This window comes from Lampetra planeri, chromosome 20, assembly GCF_965212315.1.
Source record: "Lampetra planeri chromosome 20, kcLamPlan1.2.h2, whole genome shotgun sequence".
NCBI classification, from domain to species: domain Eukaryota; kingdom Metazoa; phylum Chordata; class Hyperoartia; order Petromyzontiformes; family Petromyzontidae; genus Lampetra; species Lampetra planeri.
Window position 1 is genome coordinate 6,198,673 of NC_136126.1, and position 25,344 is coordinate 6,224,016.

Genomic DNA, 25,344 nt, shown 5'->3' on the forward strand with positions numbered 1-25,344 from the left:
TAGAGGAAAGTACCTACATTAAAATTAAACGAGATCCAACTAATACTCTGGAACGTAAGACTACTGCAATCATTGCAAATTCATTAATCCCAAAAAATGAGCAATTCCTAATTAAGCCAAGGGCTTCAAAACCACCTAGACTGTATGGGCTACCAAAGATCCATAAAATCGGCATCCCTTTACGACCCATAGTACAATTAGCTCTGCCACATATAAATTAGCAAAATATGTAACTAAACAAATACAGCCCTACATCGGTAGGACATCATCATTCATAAGAAATTCAGAACATCTTGTGAATATGATCAAAGATATTAAACTTAACCCTAATGATATTTTGGTGAGTTTTGATGTGATTTCGCTATTCACTAAGGTTCCAGTGAGTGAGTCGCTTAAATTACTTGATACACTGGTAAAGAATACAGATTTACCAAAATATATTCCGAAACTCGCTGACCATTGTTTAAATAACACTTACTTCTTATGGAGAGGTGAATTCTTTAAACAAAGGGAGGGAGCAGCAATGGGCTCTCCTTTATCTCCTGCTATAGCAAATTTGTACATGGAAAACTTTGAAACCAGAGCACTTGCCTCGAGCACATTAAAACCATCCTTTTGGTTTAGATATGTGGATGACACTTTGGTTGTCTGGCCACATGGTAAAGATACACTTAACGATTTTCTAAATCATCTCAATGCACAAAACCCGGCCATTCAGTTCACCATGGAAATGGAGGTGAATAACACACTCCCGTTCCTGGATATTTTACTTGGGCATGGCCTAAATGGTAAAATAACACAAGGCGTTTACAGAAAGCAAACGCTCACTGATGCCTATCTGAATGCGAAATCGCATCATCACCCAGCTCAGAAATCCTCTCTAATCAAGACGCTCATACATCGGGCTAAAACATTGTTAGATGATGAAAGTCTAGTGAGAGAGATTAAACATGTTAAAGAAGCACTAAGACAGAATGGCTACAATAATGCTCAAATTAACCGAGCACTAAATGCCAAATCACGATCGCAAAGCAACACTGCTGAAAGCGATCAGATTATTAAAACAATTAAAATACCATTCATCTCAGGAGTAACTGACAAATTAGCCCGTGTTTTGCAAAAGCAAAACATTACAGTAAGATTTGGTACAGTACACAAAATTCAACAACTAGTAACGTGCACTAAAGACGAATTACCTAAAGTATCAACAGAAGGTGTATATCGGATTAATTGTGTATGTGGCAGATGATATATTGGACAGACAGGGCGTAACGTTAGTGTAAGACTAAAAGAACACCAGAGAAATATTAAACTATCGCAAACACAACTGTCGGCAGTGGCAGAACATGCTTGCCAACAGGGACACTCAATTGATTTTGACAACGTTGAAGTGTTGTGTAAAACTAGTTACTACTGGCAAAGACTAATTAGAGAATCCATTGAGATTGAGAGAAACAGAAATAACTTTAATCGCTCAGACAGCTACAGGCTTAGTGCGGCCTGGAAGCGTATTATTAAATAAGATGCATTACAATTCCTTATAAGGGAAACAAGCACTAACTGATTATTAATGTAGCATAATCACAATAGAACACATTCCAAATGATTACTAATCTACAACTCGCATCGTAACAATAGCCTTATTACTAATCAAGTATATAATTACAATAACCCCCCCCCTCAAATCTTTGCACCTGATGAGTTAATGAGTTAATGATGACGTCACCCTGCTGCTGCTCTATATAAGAACGGGAGACACAGCAGAGCCTCACCATCCTGGCGAATTGCCCGATGATGCTGGATGCAATTACCAGCGAAACGTCGTACTCAAATTGTAAATGTTGTGGTTTCACGCTTCAACACACCGGTGGGCTAAAGCAGTGAACTATTTGTCTTTTGTCAACGTGACACTTTTTTTTTTTACTGATTGGCCGTGTCGGGTGGTGGAGGGTTACGACACATTTATAAATAACGCGATCTAAACCCAAAAATCGTTGATTATGAACAATATTGGTCGCGAAAGCCTACGTGTTAAACTTGTATAAAGGTGTCAGTTTTGTACCAGTTTAAAGGGTAAAAACCTACTACTATATTTTGCCACTGGTAAAGGAGGTCTCATAGCATGGGGAGGCTTTCTTCAAGCAGTAGCTTGACAAATGGATTCAAATGATAATATATTTTTTGTATTAAACACCCTTCATAGGAAAACCTCTATCCCCATTGCATATTAAGTATTGTGTGATAAAAAAAAGTTTTATTCTTTCTGGCATATACACAGGTGTTAAGATGGGCAAACACCAAATAGACGCCTATTATAAGGCATGGAGTTTCCATTAACCACACTAGCATGCAAACATGAATGTGCAAACATTATTATTTGCACAAATGTCTTAACGCCTGTATTTATGCCAGAAAGGGTAATACAGCCTTTCTTCATCATTAAAATATCTTGATACTGGCGAAAGGGTCCCACAGATATATGTTCTGACTCACTCCTACTGGGCCATCTGTGAAAAGGAGCCTTTGAACTCATTGGATTCCTCCAGTATGAATACATATTCTTATTCTGGTAGTGTTCTTTTTCCAGTTCACCAAGCATGTTCAATTTACTCCTTCCTAAGTGCGCCTCCCTTTCATTTTTATCCCCCCAACACCGCTCCCTCCACTTTCTATCTTAAGTTCCTTTCCCCTCACCCTTCCCTTCCCACATAAAAGCACACACAGTCACCCCTCATCCCCCCCCCCATCTCTAAACTCAGGAAGCACTGCGTTTGGGACTTCTGTCCACCGAGTTTCTGTAACCCCCACCACCCCCTTCCTCCTCCCTACATCGTGCTCGGTGCTCTGTACCGCACCTCCTATTGAAATATAATAATACAAAAAGCATGTTCATTTTTTCCTCTTACAGACGTGCCACCCAGGACCCCCCCTGCCCTCTCCACGAGGAAGCTAGAACCCTGTGCGAGGAAGCCGTTCCCACCCCGCGGAGGTGCTCACCGCCACGTTGTAAATGGCCATGCCCACGGCACGGTGGTCGTTGATTTTCTCTGCGTACATGCTCTTCGTCTCGTACGCCAGGAATATTCCGAGCAACAGCAGCACGCCTTTGTAGCCGTAGAAAACACCTGCGACAGCAAGCGACACGTTCGAAATAACGAATGGGCGATGGCAAAAGCAACATTTTATTGTGAGAGTACTCCATAGTACTATATAGTGCGAGAATATTCTAGATCATTCTATAGTGAGCCAGAGCACTCTATAGTGAGCGATTACAGTAAGCGAGAGTAATCTATAGTGCGAGAATATTCTAGATCACTATAGTGAGCGAGAGTATACTAAAGTATTCTACAGTAAGCGAGAGTAATCTATAGTGCGAGAATATTCTAGATCACTATATAGTGAGTGAGAGGACTCTATAATGCGATAATTATTCTAAAGTATTCTATAGTGAGCCAGAGGACTCTATAGTGCAGCGGGCGTGAGTGTGTAAGCATGCATGCCAATGTTTGACTATTATCGCATACGACGCTTAGCGGTGTCGTTTCGTTGCGCATACTCTCAGCAAGTGCGTTGAATGAAAACAAAATTAAAGACACTCGCCGCCCACTCCCTGCCACTGCCTCTGCGGTGCAAATGCGTGACTCGCCGAGCCAGGTCATGATCTTGAACGAGCTGCAGTGCTCCAACCTGGACCAGATGTAAATATCCTCTTCGCCCTCTCGCTTTTCTTGAATGAAATCCTGGTGAGAGAGAGAGAGAGATATATACATTTGATTTTCTCGTAAAAAAGTTTTTTTGGGGGGTTAGATCGCGCAGGTATAAATGTGTCGTAACCCTCCACCACCCGACACAGCCAGTAAGGTTTGTCACGTAAACAAAACGCGTGGCAATTAGTTTACTCCTTCAAGCCCACCGGTGTGTTTGAGAGTAAATACACAAACACATGCGACAAAAAGGCGATCATTCCGAAGCTCTCCTTCCGGCGGCGTGGGATCATCTTCCGAATATAATGATGCATTGTAAAACATTGTGTAAATACGTCTGACATGTCCCCAATGGACCTCTCTTAGTCAGTTGTTAAACAGCTCTCCCATTCACGCTGTTTTCAAAGCACATTTGGCCAGGCTGCCCCCACCGGAGGAGAAAGGTCCTCTGAGCTAGGTTACGCCAAACATGGAGGACAAAAAAAAGCATGCATAGATTCTGTAATGTATTTCCAACGTGTTTGTCCTAGGTAATATCTAATTATGGGGTAATCATGGCAGCGCTCGTGCCAGGCGTGTGTGGCACAGGAGGCTGCGATGAGACAGCGAGGCCTGCTCTTCTTGTGATGAAGGTCACGGGCAATCCTTTGATCAATTTGGCCGGTCTTCTGTTGAGTAAGTTCTTGATAGCAACACAACTTTGCATTAAAGTTTGTTTCTTCTTCATTGGATCGTATTTTTGAGTTATTGTCCGTAGGCCACAATTTTAGCACTATTGGAGGACGCCTCCAATAGCATCACAACTTTATACTAAAGTTGTGTTTGCATTGTTAACAAAATAAATAAGCAGACAATACATCTTCCCCATGTCTGTCCCTCCAGATATGAAGTAAAATATGTATTTACACATCCCATTGGCCAAACTGCCTTCTGACAATTAATTTTCTGCAGCATTGGTTCAATTCAAGCTAAACTCTGGACTGGTTGCGACATGCAGTGTCTCATCAGCAGAGTGAGGCTATCTTGAACCAATGTTGATGAGCTGCCATATGTTAATTAGCAGGGACGCATGTTAAATATGGGTCCGAGTTCGATGTAAAACTGAAAATACATAACACTAAATATATCGGATGATCTTTATAAGAGTTATCATGCCGGCCCGTTGCAGACAGACATACACAGCTAATAGTTTGACACTTTCAACTTTAGTTGGAGAGCAGCAATACAAATTTTAAACATCCAATTGCACGCTATTTTTGTGTGCAGTCATTGGTGAACAGGCTGATAACCATCAACTAACAAAGTTTAGGGCCTTAGGTTATTCCAAGTGAGCAGACTGGGATGTCAACCCAGGCTCTCAGTAGTGCCTGCCCTGTAGTCTGACATTTAAATGCCCAGCCATGTTAGGTTGGTGAGCACACCCCAAGGAGCTACTAATGAGGGGGCCTCCGTCAATTTAAATTGCTCATGCCACCAACTGTGTTGCGATGTTAGCCATCGGCAAATTATGCAGTCACTCAAAATTACAGAAGCCCCCCACCCCCCGAGGTTGAATAATTTTCGAAGCAAAATCAGTCGGCCCCCTTCTATGCATTTACATATTGCATAATATGAAATGTGTTTGGCCTATAGAAGTACATTACGTACATTTTCAAAAAACAATTTTCACGCTGTACAAGTCAATTCGGTGCACTTCGCTCATATTAAAACCACAACAGAAATGTGTATAATTTAGCGTTAGCGCAGGTGCCAAGGAAAACTAAAGTCAAAGAAAATAATAAATTACCTTTTTACCTCTATAGTGCGATGGAGAGGATGAACGACTTGCCAGATAAGGATGAAGATCGCGTCCGTTAAGAGGAAGCCTCCGGCCATGGCATAGAGCTTCCAGTCCTCAAACTCCTGAGAGATCTTTGGAGCAAACAAACCCCACATGAACCGAGGCACCAGCTGAATAATAATGATGACACGAACGGTGGATTCGAGATAGCAGGAGACACAAAGGTTTTGTGGAGCCAAGAAAAACAACATATAGAGCTGGGACATCCAATTATTGAAGTAATTGATTCCTCAACCATTTATTAATGTGATATACCCCACTAATCAGATACCACACAAATCATTGGGGGGGGGGGGGGGCTTTACCTGTTTGTTTATGTGTGACGCCGGACAGGAGGGAATGTATGGGGCTCGGTGATGTCTTCAGCATCACCAGCTGGGCGTGGCTCGTAGGGGGTTTCCCGCATTCACATTGAGAAGCCAGGATGTCCGGGCGGCACCATTTTATAAGAGGCACGAGTAATCGATTACAAAAGTGTATCTTCTTGGTTCTTGTTCTTCACCTGAGGACGGCTGCTTGCGTTGTGGCCGAAACGTCGTGATAATTATTTTATTATGTTTTATATTTATTATTTTATTATTTCCATTCTACGTGACTTTACCGAAAGAACCAAGAAGATGAATCCCTGCAGTCACGAAAGCTTTAAATCGAAATACAAAAGTGTGGTCGATTGCGATTTTTACTCGATGAATCGACTTAATTGACTAATCTTTTCCAGCTTTAATCACACCCATGGCACCACGTAGTGCGGGATATACCATAGAATGTGCTGACCCCATGTCAACCATGCTGTCCCAGCTCGTGGCTTTCTCACATTAGACACACTGTTCCCTTCGTAACGTGGTTAATTGAGCATTGTACATGCAGTATGGTGATACCACGTGACAGGCAAGGTACGATGGAAGTATTATTAATCCTGTGGTCACAATTGCACATTTTGCTGCCTAGAAATCACCTTTGGTTCCTGCGCGGCTATAACCAAATATTCACGTATCTCGAACGATTACAAATTGCACAACTGTCTCCACGAGCATACGAGTTAGTATTTTTTTCTGAGCAGCGCACGTATCTGTAAATTCCCCGTCTCTGTGCCAAGGACAACAACAATTCGTGAATCTGCCAACCGTGGTTGGGCTACGGTTACTGGCGGAGTTCTCGTTGGCATTTCCCAGGCGTCCCTGAAAATGTGTGGCGGGGGAGCTTGGGGAAGGGGCACCTCTGAAACCCATTTTTTTCCCCATTGCCCTATATTTTCCGCCAAGGCAAACTGCCTACATCGCATACCCGTAACGCCTTCACTGTCGTTCGCCAGCTGGGCGATGTCATCAATTTACAGAATTCGCACGAACGCTGCTTTGCACTTTTGTTTTTTTTTGTATTGTTTGTTATTGTAATGTGCCCCTACTGGACATCTGTGAAAAAGAGATTTATAGCTCATCGGATTCCACCTGTGTATATAGTCAGATTCTGATTCTGATATGAACTGAGATGACCCCATACAGGGCTTGATCTCTCGATCCAATAATGACTGCGAGCCTGCCGTTTGCGAACTGAGGGACCCCCAGGGGCTGATCAATGACATAAGACCGTTTTTGTCAACTCCATCTCCCTATATACATCCAGGTAAACGACGTGTCTGCTCTTTTCATGAGTTCACAACCCTTATGTCAGGTCACAGAGAGCTTGTTTCATCATCGTGGGACGTACAAGTGTAAGAGGGTTGTTTTGCTATGCTGGTTCATGCACAAAGTGATGATCTTTTGCAAAAGAACAGCGTTAGATCTTGAATGGCTAAATGAGACATCTGCACTTTAGCTGTACGGAACAGGACAAGAACGCAGCAATACATTCCACAGTACCTAGTAAGCTCACGGCATGCCAAGTGACTCAAAAATTTGCAATTTAATATTCAGCCCTTTATCAATCCACTTGCTGGACAAAGGCCTACCCTTTCCATGTTGATGATGGTTGTTTGACCATACTTCACCACGCTGGTAAGTGCGTGTTGGTGAAGGAGTTGCCCCAGGAGCAACGGGGATAACTGGCCACTGACTTTAGCCATGGCCAGGAATCAAACTCAGGTCACCATTAAACGCAGGTCACCAACATTCACTCCACTCGCCTAAATTATTTAGGGATAATTAAATGCCAAAACGTTCGCAAAGTTTCACGTTTGGGATTTGGGTTCCGTATGATACGACTTAACATTTGACAAAAATAGCAAGCAAAGAAGTTTAGGACCAAAAACATGCCCACTCAGCCCATTACGCTTGATCTTACCATGGATCAAAAGCCAATTTCACGTGGATTGTGCTTTAGCCACAGGCAGCTGCACTGAAATTAACATCGAAACATTTAACATTCTAACGTAGCCTTCAATTATATTTATCCCATAGAACCCGACTCACTGCCTCCAGCTATGAATCACGTGTAAGCTACTGGGGATTTCATGACGGTTTTACGACTCTGCCATGCTTATATTTTCATTCGCTGCGGAGAGAAGATTAGCCTGGATACTTACGATGTGATGATATTACCTATAATACGGTTAATGTAACAAAAATACTCTCGTAATGATGTAAAAAAACTGCGGCATGTGTTTGTCCAAATTAAAAATGTTCAAAGCAGGTTCATTATCAACAAAGCCAATGCAACCGATGCATCTATTTTTTTTCGTTACAGCGTGCATTTTGTTTTGCCGTGCTTGTTTTTCCCCCCATTAAGTTGGCGTAGAGCCGAACCATCTGGCATATATTTGTGCAAATGCCTAAATCCCTTCCAATACTAATTCTGCGCCGATTTTCTTCTCTTGCTAAGTGCTAGCATTCCGATGCCAAAACATTCTACAGGAACGTTACATATTTTATGTCGGCACATGAATTAATTATAGCATTACTTATTCAGCGGTGCTTAGGTGCAACCCACTCATACCGCACACACGAGCAGACGGAAATTAAGCATCTCCACTGCTGCCGCGATGATTAGTAATTTTAAATTAGGCCGATGCATCTACGGTTGGCGATAATTACAACAGTGACATTGATGATGAGGATTACGGGGTGGAAGCAATTCGTCCCTATCCAGTGGCAGCGCTCGGGGTAGGCAAATTGAGCAAAACCTCCAAGGGCACCAAACAGCTCACGGGGCCACGCGTTCAGGCAACACTATTAGAGGACGCAGCAAAGACCATCTCAAATTCAGAGCCTAATAATAATAAAAAAAAATCATCACAATCGAATCAATTGTATTACCATTATACATATTTAAAACATGTAATTGCGTTTATTCTATTGTATAAATATTGAGCTGCATAATTATTCTTTTTGTTGCACCGTGTGATATAATTAAGTTATGTAGCTTGTCTAGTAGTCACGTGGCACGCTGGAGGATGAGCGTCACTGAGGGTGGGGGCTTAGTGGGTTGTACAGCAGGGGGCACAGCTGGTGCATCGTGGCAGTCATCTCAGTCGGTCAACCCATGGCACGGACCTGGGGTCTGTCCCGTGACCTCGTGTCGTCAGCGAGCCTTCGACACTTCACGTGGCCTCCAAGTGCACCTGGCCTGGCACAGGCGTCGTGGTGACGTCACCACCACTGAGCGGCGAATGGCGTTTATTGGAATTGGGCTTAATGCATGTGTAGTGTGTCATTCAGAGACACTATATAGGAGGCAACAACGTTTATTCTACACTTTACGCAACACCGTTACACACGGGACTAAATACACCTATTCTCACTCTTGTTACGCATAGGACCACAATACACCTATTTCTCTTGCATACGGGATAACTATAATCGGGTCAGAGCAGCCAACACGCTGCCTGACCCACGATGTCGAAGACGGTGACTACGACGTAGCACTTGGGTTTCCACTTCGCCTGCAGACAGCCCGGATCTGTGATCGGGGCTTCCCTTTAATCTCTCTCGGCGCTGCCTGGCTCCACCCTCGACCGCGCCCTGCGTCCAGAATATTCCCGACGGTTCCAGGCTACACCGCACCTGTTCCCTCTCTGGCTCCGCCCTGAACCACGCCTCTTCATCTTCTTGGTTCTTTCGGTAAAGTCACGTAGAATGGTCTTCACCTGAGGACGGCTGCTTGCGTTGTGGCCGAAACGTCGTGAGAATTATTTTTATTATGTTTTATTATTTTATTATTTCCATTCTACGTGACTTTACCGAAAGAACCAAGAAGATGAATCCCTGCAGTCACGAAAGCTTTAAATCGAAACACGCCTCTTCACTCTCTAGACGTTCTCAGCTACTCCACCCCCCCTGCCCCCTCGTTCACCTTTGGCCCACATTACTCACCCCGGCCCATCACGTGCTTAACCCGGTGCCGGGGTGACTCGTCCTCAGATGACCCCTACCACCAGCCGCCCCCCACCGCACTCTCCCAGTGGCCCCCTCTGTGGTGATTCCCTGCGGCGCTGGTGGAGGCTGCAATCCCCTACTCTGTCGGTAGGACTCATGAGGCTTCCTGCTACGAGCACCCAGTACCATGCTCCTAGTGGCCCACCGAATGGCAGAGGTCGCTAACGGGTTTTGATTCCTTACCCGTACCCGGCCGCACCAGGGTCGCAAACGGGTACCCGTACCCGGCCGTACCCGTACCCTACCCGTACCCGGCTGGGTACGGGTAGGGTACGGGTATCGGGTACCTGATTGCGACCTCTGGGATGAAGCCATGTTGCAGGCATGGGTGGGTTGATTCTATGAACTTGAATTGTGAGAAGAGACAAGACGTTGGGAAATGAGTGACAAACGGTTACTCACCAGTGACTCACGGCCTACCCGTACCCGGCCGCACCAGGGTCGCAAACGGGTACCCGTACCCGGCCGGGTACGGGTAGCCGGGTATCGGGTAGGGTACGGGTATCGGGTACCCGGTTGCGACCTCTGCCGAATGGTACTGCGTGGTGTGTGAGCCTCTGCGCCTGTTTCAACGGCATTTGGCACGACGCGCCGTAGTGATCCATTTAACATCGCTACACGTGTAGCAGTAACGATACATGGCAGCATGGAGAGTGCAGTATACATTGCTTTACACATCTCTCTCTCTCTCCTCTGTCTCTCTAGTTCTTCTGACAGCGTCTATCTCCTGAATTTCTCGAATATCTCCCTCATAAATCTTGACTTAAAGCTTTCGTGACTGCAGGAATTCATATTCTTTGGGTCTTTCGGTAAAGTCACGTAGATAGAAAAAAAGAAGAAAAAAAAATCACGACGTTTCGATCGCAACACAAGCAATCGTAATTTGTTCACCTGATGACGATCACTTGTGTTGCGATTTGTTTTATATAATTTTTACCTACGTGACTTTACCGAAAGAACCAAAGAGTATATCTACTCTATCTCTTCTTCTGAATAATCTCTCTCATATCTTTCTGAAGTGTATATTTCTTATCTCAATGCATATTTTCTATCATCGGTTTTCTATGTAATCTTATATCCCCTTCCTATCTCGTATCCAATACGAATAATCTGTCACGTAACATCCATTTCACATCTCACCTGAATAAATATCTCCACTAATAAAATAGATCTTGTCTAGATACATGTAGAGTCATGTTATGTTACTGTCTAATATCACTACATGTCTCCATTTTATTATCCTTACATCTCTAATGTATATGCATCAGTCATTTCTCACCTCAAACCATCGGTCTCTCATCACCATCTCTCATTTTCACTGCATTTCTCGCTCGTCCGTATCTCTCTTTAATCTCACGACGTGACTATCCATTGTCTATATCTCGTTTGTTATTTCACAGGAAGATTATTTCATTAAATCATAAATCGTTTTGACAGTGATATTCATTCATTGCAGCATCTCTGATGGCTGCAGGGATGGCGTGAAGCCATTGCACACAAGATACACATTGAAACACATTGATTCGTGTATCTTGAGTTTAAGAATCAATACAAATCGATGTATTGTTACATCCACAATGAAGGTGCATAGTGTTAATGATGTTGATGCAAACACTGCTGTACTCGTAATCAAGATTGTTTAATCAAAACATGGTTGTGATGGGAGCAAACACACCATTGACTGGAACCATTAAAATAGAGACCTCCTCTGATTGTCGGTGATGTGGTTGGACAAACATAGCAAATCCTATCTTCCCCAATGCTTATCCTACAAAAAAAATTAACCCGTAAAAACAAAGTTTTTCACTATAAATCCTTTATATGCGTGGCGGCTAGAGTCCTCTCGTCCTCTGGCTTGAGATGGCTGCCACCTATGGGTCAGATGATTGCCTGCCACCATTAAGCAATTGGTAATTAAATATTCTTATTTTTTCCCTAAAAAGCGTAAAGTTATGGAAAAAATTTTTCACGAAAATAAATTGTCACGCACAACGAGTCTGTGCGCAAAATGTCAGCTCGATTGGATCACGGGAAGTGGGTTAAAAAACGACCGAAAGATTTGCATGGTCGTAAGCAAGCAAGCAAGCACGCAAGCAAGCAAGCAAGCGAACTTAATATAAAGGATTTAAAAACAAACCCCGTGCGGATATTTTGAATACAGTATTTGTTCAAAAAAACTTGACTTACCCATACATAAATTGCAGCTTATATTGAGCTGTTCCACAAAGCAGGATGGGGGGATAAAGCATGGGTAATCGCGGATAATAGTAAGAATTGAGGTGCGAGAAATAGGAGTTTTCATGGACCCATCAGCTCCCATGGATACTAGGGGGCGTGGATTATGGGATGGCGGATAAAAGGAGTTCTGCTTGAAGTTCTCACCTTGGTTTTTTCTTTGGTTTCGGATTTCTTTATGGATGCGGTGTGCACCCACCATATCTTGGTGAACATGCTGCTGTACGCTAGGCTGAATCCCATACTGATAAGCCAGACCCGTAACTGGGAAAAGAGACGTAGCAGCAGACGGGTACACACACACACAGTATCATAACAGCCACACCACCAGATGTGTGCACAATAGGAAACAAAATATTACGTATTCTTGGTTCTTACGGTAAAGTCACGTAGAAGGGAAATAATAAAATAATATTAATATAAAACAATAAAAATTCTCACGACGTTTCGACTGCAACACAAGCAATCATCATCAGGTGTGAAATCCACAGCAAGAAAATTTTGCTGTGGATTTCACAGAGAAAATTTTGCTGTGGATTTCACACCAGATGATGATTGCTTGTGTTGCAGTCGAAACGTCGTGAGAATTTTTATTGTTTTATATTTGTATTCTTTTATTATTTCCCTTCTACGTGACTTTACCAAAAGAACCAAGAATATGAATCCCTGCAGTCACGAAAGCTTTAAATAAAAAAATGAAGTCTCAATGCAATTTCACTTTTAGAGTAAGTATGCCACATTGCGGAAATAGTTATTATCATTGCTATTATTTTGCTTGTGTATCCAGGAAAGCCTCAAGGAGTCTGGATACTGTTGAGACTCCTTGAGGAGGGTCCTGCCAAGTTTTTCCCACACCTCCGATTAGCACGGTTGGCTACGTACGGTGCGAAAAAAGTTCAACATAGAAACATACACTAGCGGGCGATGTTGTTCGGTGTAATCCCCGATGTAGTAATTTGCAGGTCATTTTTTTTTTCACGAACGAGATGTTTGGCCAACACCAGTTACGAAAGTATGTTCTGGCAGCTATGGCAGGAAATTGGAGAACCCGGAGAAAACCCATGCCAAACACAGGGGGAAGGGCAACATAACTCCACACAGAAGAGGACCCGAGTCTGGAATTGAACCCAGGCTTTTCTTGCTGTGAGGCACAATTGTTGGCACTGCATCACCCTGCTGCCCAATTAAACATAAACACGGTCAAACCATCGACAAAATTCTGTTTGTGAACATGCGCACAAATAAATGCTCTTTGAGAGCTAAAATATTTCAACAATTTTTATTCAGCATGGAGCAGATTGCAAAAAACACCTAAGGCCAAATTTCACGGAACACTTTAATTTCAATAGTGAATAGCAATACTAATTTAGCTATCTGCTTGGAAGATTGATGCGTATATCTCTCTCCTCTCTGCATACAAGGCCCTTAAAATATATGTTCTAACTTTGTGGGGAAATGTGTAAGTAATAGACATAAGAAATCTATGCAACTGTTGGGATGTAAGGCCAGTGAATTATTGATTTATCTATTTTTGGGCATCATTTATTTAAAGCAGGTGAGAGAGTCCGCTAAATAACACATCTCATTCTGTAACTGGGATCTGGTGATTGGTGGCGCTGGAACAAGATGTAATCGAAATTCAGTGCCTGCACCGAATATGAATGCAGCATAGAGCTAAAGTGATTAATTAGATACAATGGAATGAGACATTACTAAGAAAAATAAATCAGCAACTTGATTGACCGTTTGTAACCCAGAGTGGTACGATAGGATATGCTGCCTTGGGGCATTCTTTCATTCAAATAAATTTCACTTCACAAAATTAAATAGCCAGATTTAGAATTTCCTTAATTCCATCTAAATTATTTATGCAACACCTCCACATTCTATAACAGTCGCTGAGTTGGCAAAAACAAAAAGGTAACGGCGCAGACCTGTAATTTCTTACTCTTAGTTTTTTCGGTAAAGTCACGTAGGTAAAAAATGAAATTAATATTTTAAAAAATGAAATAATAAAAATCACGACGTTTCGGAGGCAACACAAGTCTCCGTCATCAGGTGGGACCGTCACAGCCAGATGACGGAGACTTGTGTTGCCTCCGAAACGTCGTGATTTTTATTATTTTATTTTTATTTATTTTTTATTTCATTTTTTACCTACGTGACTTTACCGAAAAACTAAGAGTATGAATCCTTGCAGTCACGAAAGCTTCAAATCTAGAACCTGTAATTTCTTGCTTACACCACTGCTTGCAGAAGGGTCACCATGTGAGCGAACTCTCGAGGGTATTTGGCCTCTTAGATTTTGACGAGACTTGTTAGAAGAGGTGGGCCTACCCACGATTTACCCCACCACACAGAGACATTTGAATTTGAGGAACTTGCACCTTTGTCTTAACCTCTCAGCTGGAAGACGGGATCAAGCCGGCAACTTCTGGATTGCAAGTCAAGTATGCTCACCATTATATCACGATAGCTGCCCAGTTATGTAAATTGAATGGATTTTAATTTGGTTCTTCTTTGCACTTGGTTCCATCGCATTATTAATGGATAAGCCTTAATTTGTTCTCCTGTGAACATTTGATCTAATCTCAAATCATTACACAGACTGTCACTGCATTGTTCAAAGTCAACATTGCCTCTTGAAAATGGATGAATGTTAATGTTATTAATCTAAAATGTATAAACAAACTGGCATCTATTCTATCATCATTGCTTACTTATATATCCAGCAAAGCCACACTGACTCAGAGGATATTTTTTCAGTCCTGCATTGGTTTTTAATTAAATTTCATGTGTTCAGCCAATAATAATGAGTGTTTATACGTGTGGGAGGGAACCGGAGCACCCGGAGAAGACCCACACGTGCGAAGGAGCAAGACTTTATCCCCATATAGATGGAAACAGATGGTGATAAGTCCACTTGCTGTACTGCCTTCTCCTGGCGAGCCAGGGTATGGTACATCGACACCCACAGGGAGTTTCACAACATTTGTGTGCTCCACCAACCCTTGCCTCCACAGTACAGGATTACAGGCATGAGCTGCAACCATGGCTCTTGGTAATATGGATTGTCTATAAACTGCTTACATTCTGTACTCCATGCGTTCCTTTTTTTGCCGCTGAATGTAATTCCAAGCAAACATTTTCTGTGTTTCATTCTGCACCTTTTTAGCTTTTCAATTTTGTGTCTGCTTGTTAATGACCATGTTTCCGAACCGTATGTCATAGCAGATGGCAGGCAATGATTCAAAACTGTTGGGAAAATTAAGTGGGCTTGAGTGGGACATGCCACAAAAAGTAACGATGGCCGATCGTCTAAAATTATGGAGTGGCCTTCGAGGGATGGAAAGCTACGGAGCGATGAAATCAACAGCTTTTTGTGTTTAGTTTGTGGTCCTTTCCCTGCCCCTCCGATTAGCAGGGTTGGCTATGTACGGTGCAAAAGAAGTTCAACATACATACGCTGCAGAACTGTGAGGGATGGCAATGGCTTTGGTGGCCAAACAAAGACCAAAAAAGCCTCTGAACTGCTTGAGCAAAACGTGCAGAATGTGAAATGAGGGACATTAATTGACGCACCTGGCACACAAAGGGGAAAGTGGCCATAGAAATGTGGAGGCCGTCCAGACCCAGAGGAAAGACTGCTGAGAGGGCCAGGACACAGCCCACGACCGTCATGTTGTTGAGACCCGGCTTCGAGTTCTGCACATACCTGATGTCAAGAAAGTGAGGGGGTGAATAACGCTGTTATGGCTTTCTGGTAAAGACAGTGGGATGACATCACACAATGAAATCATGGAGTTCAATTACAATGTAGTAGTGCTTGCAGTAGAAGTGCAGTTATGTCATGCAGCCAGTTGAGTCGATAATTGAGGAGAGAGAGACGGTGAGCGGATGGAGTGCACACACAGACGTTGATTGAACGTATCCTCAACGGATGAATCCCATCCTCCGGAGGGGGGCATTGAGTCTGCATCCTGCCTTTTATGGACTTGAATAAACCAATAGCACATCTCTTGAGAAACCATCCAATTTGTGTTTCCATGTCTCCTTTCAATATCGAGCACCAATGATGCCAAAAAGACATTTTGGGAAAACTTGTTTTTTTTTACCATTTTCCAATTGAGAACCTTTAATTTATAGGCAGGCTTCAGTAACCTCTATTGCAGTGGTTCTCAATTTTCCTGGAGCTGCTGGTCACTGTCAATCCTCAAGAAAGTCTTGCAGACTACGTTACATCAATAACAGGTTTTTAAAAATTACTACTGTACTCTAAAAGCACTATACAATGGTAAACAGCCATAAAACAATTCACTTGGCCACTTCCCAGAGCCTTGTAAAACATCAGCGATTAGTGGACCACAGGCTGGGAACGACTAATCCATTGGCTACATCTGACATCTTCTGCTACATGAATAAAGAAAAAAGTTCTTAAGCTGTTATGCAACGCGACCGGGCATTCACCGTTAAAAATGCAAGGCTTCCAATGGCTTAAGCCATTGCAGGCTACTTTCTGTACTTATAACTACATGAACATAATTGTACATGTATTGTTTTAACCCTGTGTCGTACATCCCACTGTTTTGCACTGCGTCTGGAGATGCCGTTGCATTCGGAAGCTCTATAAAATCCAACTTTTATAACGTTGTACTGTAAAGCTGGACCAAAAATGTGAAGAGAAAATTTAGTTTTTAAAATATAATTTCACTTTTGACATACAGTAGAACCCCTCTTAACGACCACCCCTGTTAAGGACTAATCGCTTAACGACGAGCCTCCAGAGCCAATGTGTTCGCTTACCGACCATTCCCCTGTTAACGATGGGCTGTTGTCGGTAAATATTAATTAAAACATTGATTAACCATGTTTCTTTTAATGTGTTATAATGGTTGTTAGTATCTTTATGTATTAATATCCATTGTTTAAATGTTATAAAGTATGTTTTTTTGGGTGAAAAGGGTAACTTTAGATGCTATCGGAATGAATAAGCCTTTAACATTTTTTCCTATACTCACTTAATGACCAAATCACTTAACGGCCGGTTTCGTGGAACCAATTGCCGTCGTTAAGAGGTGTTCTACTGTACACTGTTAATGTCAAGTTAATTTAAACTACACTGGGAAACATATTGCGACAAAGGCAGAAAAACATCCAACCTTGTGTTCACGTGATGCATGACCTGGATTTGACGGAATGAGAGGTACACATCATGGTTTTCACTCACACAAAAGGGAGACGCACACCCTGAAGGATTTCACACCTGATTTGGCGATTGTAAACATTAAAGCTGAGGCAGAGAAGGCCCAGGATGATGCCGACGGTGGCCAGGACACAGACCGAGATGTAGAGACCCTGGGAGAGATAGCGAAACTGCTCCACCACTTTGGTGCGGTCGGGAGGCGGCGATCCACCTTGGGAGGGAGAACAAACGTCAAATCCCAGCGCACGCTCGAGAAGAACAATCATCACGATCTAGGGGTAGAGAGCACGAAGTAGGTGTCCACTGCACATTTTGTCATTCGTTTCCGCTTTCCTCTGTCTCTCGCGCCAATGTGTTCAAGTGGTGAGCATCTTTCTGACACCAATCCCTTATGATGCCTTCATCAAGTCATTCTCTGGTAGGGTCTTCCTCTCCTTCCAGTTCCTTAAATTTTTCCAAACAACCCACTTTTAATTATCCTGTTGTTGTCCATCCTGCATATTTGTCCAAATAGTGCCAGTTTCCTTCTCATCACTGCCTGCATCATTAGGTTGTCGTCTTCTATGCGCAACCTTTTTCTTACTTCTACGTTGGTGACTCTTTGGGTCAAATTTAGATGCAGTATCCTTCTATAGCAATATAGTCAGTCTTTTTCAATGTCCAAGTCTCGCAGGCATACAAAGCTGCACTGAACACGCATGATCTTAAGATGTTAAGTTTGGTCTTGTAGGTGATTTGCTTGCTTCTCCATATTGTTTGAGGAGAACAATATAAAAACACTGAGGGAGGGGAGCGTTTAATGACATAAAATTCCCAGGCAGGTGCTTTGTTTTTGTGAGGCTGATAGTAAGGCCCCATCTCTGAGTAGCATGCTCCAGGTTCAGCACTATTGTCTGCTATACATTTCCATATGACAAGCCACATGGTTCAGCTCTAATGTGGCCATGTCACTTCTAAAAAAAGAGCTATATATCTTAGTGGGCCTTACTTGGTAAAATAAAAAATAGTTTAGTTTTTTAAGTTTATCTCCAACTCCTCAGACTGGGCAGCAATCATCATATCATCCACATAAATATAAATTAGCTGACCAATAGGTAGTCAATCCTTGACCGCACCCAGGAATCAATCAGCCTCCCCTTGTGTCTATACCAGATGGAAATTCCACTGACACATCCATGGAAAGCTTCTCGAACTCCGTGGCCAAAGACGATGTAAAATAGTGTTAGGACCAGAGTACATCCCTGTCGCACCCCAAGGTGAACAGAAAATTGCTCCAACACTTGTCCACGCAATTTTACCCAGGCCTTCTCACCATCACGAAGGTCCTTGATTAATGTGAGCATATAGCCTGAGACTCCAAAAGCACGAAGAAATAATCCAGATCCTTGGCCTATTGGTGGTATCATGGGCCTTGACCAGGTAAATAAAGCAGGGATGTCCTATTGAAATAATTTACACCTCTGTTGTAGCATACGGACAAAGAAAATGGCGTCCGTGCAGGACCGCCTAAGTCGGACACCACACAGGGGCTTCGCAAGCTTCTCCTCAGCTTGTCTGGCAAGGCGATCTTGAATCATTCTTCACAGGACCTTTTCCGGCACACTTAGGAGGGAGATACCCCGGCAGTTGTTGCACTCAGCGCGGTTCGCTGTTTTAAAAATGCTGACCCTACCAGGGCATCCTTCCAATCCTTCGAAACCCATCCTAACACCAGAGGGGGTAACATTTCCTCTGGGTCTGGTGTGCTAGAGCCAGGTGTAATGTATAGTCACATGCTACACCATCTATTGATTAGGTAATCAATAACTCATGTGTTGTGTGAACAGCCCCCTTAGTGTAAACATTTATTGTACAACAGAATGTACTTTGGCAGCAGCAGCAGGCACAGCAGCAGTAGGACAGCTTTGCGTCAATACAATAATGTCAATTGTTCACCCCAGCTAAGAGCTTCACGTCTCAAGATGTTTTTTTTTTTCCATTAGGGTGCCTATATTAGGATGTTGGACCAATTCCATGAATGGTTGTTTGCCATTGTGAGGAGGAAACTGGAGCAACCAAAGAAAGGCCACGCACATGAGGAGGGTGGAATTCAAATCTCTGTCGTGTCGTGTTCACTCCGCCGCCCACAACATGCGCCAAGCCCTTGTGGCCACCCACCATAGCACTAGCCAGGCTCCACAACCTGCTTAGCTTTAAACATCTGTGAAGACGCGATTTTTTTGTAGGGTGATTTTATATTTACTAGTGGAAAAAAAGATACATCATGATACGATATATACAATGTAGAATGCAATGTTAAATTGTCACATAAAACTTGTGAGATGGTAACATGACTTTTATAATTATTAACGTATTTAAAAATGTATTCAAAGTTGTTGTTCTTCTTCTTCCGTATGGCTCATATAGATGAAGCGACAACTACAATGTCACATTCAGGTGGTCAAGCCGGGCAACTGCGTGAGGAGCAGCGGAGTGTATCGCTGCGATGTCTCCTTCGTATTTGTGGATCGGGAATCGCGTTATTACGTCTTGTAAGGTCTGTTCCGGATGACCACAGTCGCGTGCCGGAGTTTTTAATTGTCCATTTGTGCATCAGGTATCCGCGTCTGCCATGGCTTGTGCGGATGTGGTTTGTTAAAGAGGAGTGAGTGAGTGAGTGTGTGAGTGAGTGAGTGTGTGAGTGAGTGAGTGTATGAGTGAGTGAGTGAGTGTATGAGTGAGTGAGTGTATGAGTGAGTGAGTGTGTGAGTGAGTGAGTGAGTGAGTGAGCGGTACCGCAGCTATTAGAGCGCTGCATGATGAACTCGGCGACCTGAGTTCGATTCCATTCCCCAACCCACCGCCCCCTCACCAAGCCGCATTGACTGGCATGGTGAAGTATGGTCAAATAATCCCCATTACTGACGCAGCAGGCATTCGTCCAACATCTAACTGACAAAAGAGCTGGAACAATAAGCAACACATTCAAGTAAAAAAGCAACTTTTCTTGGTGAATCCAAACGGCAAACAAATGAACATGTTGCCATGGGAAGAATGTATGTAGGTTGAAGTGATTTCGCACCGTACGTAGCCAACCGTGTTAATCGGAGGTGTGAGAGAAAAGGGACAACCAAACAAATATGTCCGTGTGACCAGCACTGAAATGAATTCTCCTTACCGATCCACTTTTCTGCATTGAACCAGCTGATATTGTTACTTGAGCTATCGTAGTAGCCAATCTTCACATACTTCCCATCTGCAGAAACACAGGCACAACAACGTGTCATTTGTTTTTGTTTACTCATCAGTCAGTAATCATATATGCAACCAGGAAATGGGTAAATGGTTTATCCATTCAGGAGGTGGATGAAACCCATTGACAAGATGGAAAGCTCGACAGCAATGGAGACTAGGCTCTGATAAAAGCTGTCTCGGGTGTGGACCAATCAACTTCAAGGACAGTGCATATCATTATTATTATCAGAGTTGTTTCTTTTTGTTTGCATTTTGACTGCTTGTGTGGTGGTTATTGCAAACATGATCCTTTGTATAAAGGTGTCAGTTTTTGTACCAGATGAAAGGGTAAAAACCTATTACTATGGCAAGCATTGCCTCCTGTACAAGGGCGACCTCGGTTACATCAAGTGGGTTTAAGTGGACAGAATATTCTCAAAGCATCTTTTAAATCGTAATAAATGTAGACTAAATTTCACACAAAAAACGAACAATGCGAAGTAAAGAGGGTGAATTGCACTTTGAGATGTTTAAGTATACAATAATTATTACATCATTTCTTGAAAGGAGAGTGGCTCTATGAGGCGAGTATAGACGCGATGGAGAACATGGCATGGGAAGTGCTAATAATGTAAACAGATTAGCTTTAGGCAGACGGGAAAAAATAAAAGACAAACGCGATCTAATCAAAAACATTTACTCAGGTTTTCAATTATGAATTAATTAATAAAGGCACACACTCATAATGCGGTATGGTAATTACTACAGTGTTTACAATCATTTGCTGTGTGCAGAAAATGTAATGTTATTGTCTCTTCATTAATTGAATATACGGATTCCAGTAATTCATTACCATCTCGTGTTAATTAGCACTAATATCCATCACAATTATCATCATGATTCTCATCATTATGAGTCACTTTCCACTTTTTAGTTGGGGGTTTTCGTAAAAGTTTAGCATCACACAAAACAAAAAGAATTGTTCAGTATTATTCGTTGACAAAAATACAACAGTCTCCACAAAATAAATACACTGACTGTTTCTGCATATTATATAATTTTTACGACGTAGAATTGTAATGTATTACTTGCTGTTAGTAACTCAGCTTATTGTAGAGTATAGTATAGTAAGTATACTGATGGTGCTATGCAGTTTATACTTTAGTTTTTTATGTAGTTTATACTTTAGTTTTCTACGTGGTTGTTTAGTAACTGCAGCTATATACTATTAACATTCCTTTCCTTTGTTAATGCTACTCCCTGCACCCTCCCTTGGTGCATAATGCATGGGCATAATATGACTTTGAAACCCCCCCGCCCACCTCCTACGCATTTCCCATGAATATGCTAAATTCCTCTTCATATGCACATTATTTTTGTTAAGGCGCTCTTCCACCTCCAACCCAGCTTATATATATGCTCCTAGCTTAGTAGTGTCTCATTCTTCACCTGAAGACGGCTGCTTGCATTGTAGCCGAAACGTCGTGAGAATTATTTTATTTTATTATGTTTTATTTTTATTATTTTATTACTTCCCTTCTACGTGACTTTACCGAAAGAACCAAGAAGATATTTTATTATGTTTTATTTGTATTATTGTATTACTTCCCTTCTACGTGACTTTACCGAAAGAACCAAGAAGATGAATCCCTGCAATAATAAAAATAAAACATATTTTATTATGTTTTATTTTTATTATTTTATTACTTCCCTTCTACGTGATGACTTTACCGAAAGAACCAAGAAGATGTTTCTGCTTTTTTATTCACAGTCACATATACAGCCAACCATATACATCCAGATTGTATTGCATTGACTCGCACAGACACCGACAGACTCACACAGAGACTCACATAGAGACTCACAGACTCACATATGGGACCTATAATGGCTCTCCAAAAAAAACATGGCCCACTGTTTCTGTACAGCATCTTGAGATGTGGTCACACTGAGACACGATATACTTAAATCCAAACCGTGTTGTCTGAAGGACGTTGCCGAGCAAAGACCCAAAGCATCGAGCGGCCAGCAACAAAGTGAACCGGCCAAGTTGTAATTAATAAGAATGGACGACTTTCTTAAAACTGAGCAAGGTTATAATAAGAACTTGGCAAAACAGAGGATGAAAGGAAATTCCAAAGTAGAGCAGTGGCGAGGTGAACAAGCAAAAAGAGGGTTAATTGTTTTTTTACCCTTTTATCTGGCAACAAAACTGACACCTTTTTTACAAGGAGTCATGTTTGCATTGATCACAATACCTGCGGTCGAAATGCAAACAAAAACACAACTCTGATAAATGTATGCACTGTCCTTGAAATTGATTGGTCCACACCCGAGACAGCTTTTTTTAGAGCCTAGTCTCACATGGTGTTGGACCAGATGACGCCAAAAGACGCACAACTCAAAGACAATCCACCATCATAGTATAAGAGCTCGGGGTAAGCATTTAAAAAAAAGAATAAATAAAAGGTGTCAGTATTGTTGCCAGAAAAAAAGGTAAAAAACCATTATCATATTTTGCTACTGGCAAAGGAGGTTCCAATGGTGTAAAAAGAAGGTTGTTGAGACCTGCGGTTCGGCCGTTGAACACACACATCATGGGTGAGATGGAAACAGTCAGTCTGACTGGTAGATTGAGATCTCAACAACTGGGTGGACGAATCAATGGGCGAAATTCAAAGGAAGAATTCGTGTTCAGTGCAGGCTATTGCACTCAGGTGAATTACCTTGCAGTTGCTCTATCAGTGTCCACGCCATGCGGGACCCACTTGCATCGAACACGACTTGACCCTTTCAACACAACACAGCGGTCGCCATACAAGTAAACAAGTCAAGTTACAAATGAGTCCTGCGCACAGTTTTCAGGGGATTCTTTTCTCGAGGTGCGGGGGAAACAGCAAGACAATCAGAGACGGCAGCCTAGAACTGATGTCAATAATTACCAATGATTCATTCATGGGAGCAGTTGTTCCATAGCAGAGCAGATGCACTCAGTGGTTTTGGCTCATTGGAAGCACAAGAAGAAGATGTTTTGTTTCGCCACCCCCTCCACCTTTCGACTTGTGAACTCGTAGCGAGATGACAAATGCAACATTGATAAGACAGTGATGGAGCACGACAAGAGGCATGTAGATAAAAGATTGAGATGGCATAAGATGATGATGATGATAATAAACTCGTTTTTCTACATCGCAATTCGCGGGAAGGCCTCAAAGCGCTTCACATGAAGCTTGTTAAGTTACAGAAAAAAGCCTGCAGTCAAAACAGATGAGTTTTACGATGCGATTTAAAAAGTGTAACAGACCCAGATTCCCTAATGGACCGAGTAAGACATGAGAAGAGATATTTAGACAAGAGACAGATGGAGTCAACACAAGATAAATGGAGACAAGGTTAGAGGAGTTAACGAGATATTTTATAGTAAAACATTTTTTTATGCATCCTTGGGTTTGAATTCTGGCTGATGTTTGGTTCCCTCATATTTTGTTGCATGATTCCAAGACCCCTTCAGCTACTTGGGGCCCGAATACATTTGCTAAAAATTCCTTGTGTCTAGTGCTGCCAAATGGGTGCACTCACTGAAACGCCGCTGAAGGAGGACAAGTTGAGAGACTTGTAGAATTCATCCGTGATGGCCTTGTTGGTGTAGTTAAAGTCCGCGAGCATCAGCCCGGTCTTCGCCAGCTCCCGCACCGTGCGGTCCAGCGCCAAGGCGAGCGCCCAGATGGCGTCGTACGCCAGCGGCGCCTCCTGGATCCCGCCCGTCTCGTTGTGCCTCTTGGGCAGACGCTCCTTCAGCCGCTCGATGAACTCATTCGACGTCTGCAAAACCAGTGAAGATGGCAACAAGCGACCACAAAATCGAACAATCACAAATGGCTATTTTTCTTTCTTAAAATTGTATTTGCCGTAAGATCCGTGCTTTGATCCAACAATCTCACTCCTTTATTTGTTTCGCCCCCCTCTTCTCGCAGCAACGATTACTCGGGAATGGAATGGATTGTTCTTTATTGTGATCCCCCCCCCGCCCCCCGATGGTGCAGCGATACGCCCCAGCGGGGAACAAGTCTCCGAATGAAACACCGCAGGACTTTTTCGCAATGTCTCGTTAACTTCGTGGGGGGGGGGGGGTCCCGACTGCTCTGTAGAAATAACCATTTAATCTGCTGAAGAAAACATTTATTTTATGTCGTATCTTAGCACTGGGTACAACAAGAACTTAGCATCTTCTTGGTTCTTTCGGTAAAGTCATGTAGAAGGAAAATAATAAAATAATACAAATAAAACATAATAAAATATTCTTCTATTATATTATTATGTTTTATTTTTATTATTTTATTATTTCCCTTCTACGTGACTTTACCGAAAGAACCAAGAAGATGAATCCCTGCAGTCACGAAAGCTTTAAATCGAAACAACTTAGCATTTATTCGGTACAGTTCTGGAACTAAAGGCCTAAACAAAGCTCTTTAAAAAAAATTCAACTGAAATGTAGAATAAAAAAAAAGAAAATAGTAGCTCAAGTCAACAAATAAAACTACATCTCGTTTACCATAAATGAAATGGTATGAGGGGGAGCATAACATTAAACAGTTATATCACTCTCAGCACAACTGAATCTGGGGGTACTAAAAAATGAGGTTTTTTGTTTGTTTAAAGTCAAGCCATAGGTGGCCGAGGTCGTTATACTCAAAGCCACGAGCATTGAATTCATGTTGCAGACCAACCTCCAGCTTAAACCCATGATCTCTGAGGTATCCTGAAAGAGGGAGTGCCACG

At 42.4% G+C, this 25,344-nt stretch overlaps 1 protein-coding gene across 1 annotated transcript in view; it reads right to left on the reverse strand.

Moving 5' to 3' along the window:
- LOC144724356 (gamma-aminobutyric acid type B receptor subunit 1-like) overlaps nt 1-25,344 on the reverse strand; it is an 87,637-nt gene that overhangs the window by 10,293 nt on the left and 52,000 nt on the right. Inside the window, exons 11-19 of the mRNA XM_078603419.1 lie at nt 24,145-24,387; nt 23,292-23,355; nt 20,510-20,587; nt 17,413-17,563; nt 15,732-15,864; nt 12,297-12,413; nt 5,499-5,615; nt 3,647-3,740; nt 2,998-3,125 (exon numbers count right to left, since the gene is read on the reverse strand). Of these exons, the coding sequence (XP_078459545.1) occupies nt 2,998-3,125; nt 3,647-3,740; nt 5,499-5,615; nt 12,297-12,413; nt 15,732-15,864; nt 17,413-17,563; nt 20,510-20,587; nt 23,292-23,355; nt 24,145-24,387 (1,125 nt within the window). The remainder of the gene's footprint in view (nt 1-2,997; nt 3,126-3,646; nt 3,741-5,498; nt 5,616-12,296; nt 12,414-15,731; nt 15,865-17,412; nt 17,564-20,509; nt 20,588-23,291; nt 23,356-24,144; nt 24,388-25,344) is intronic.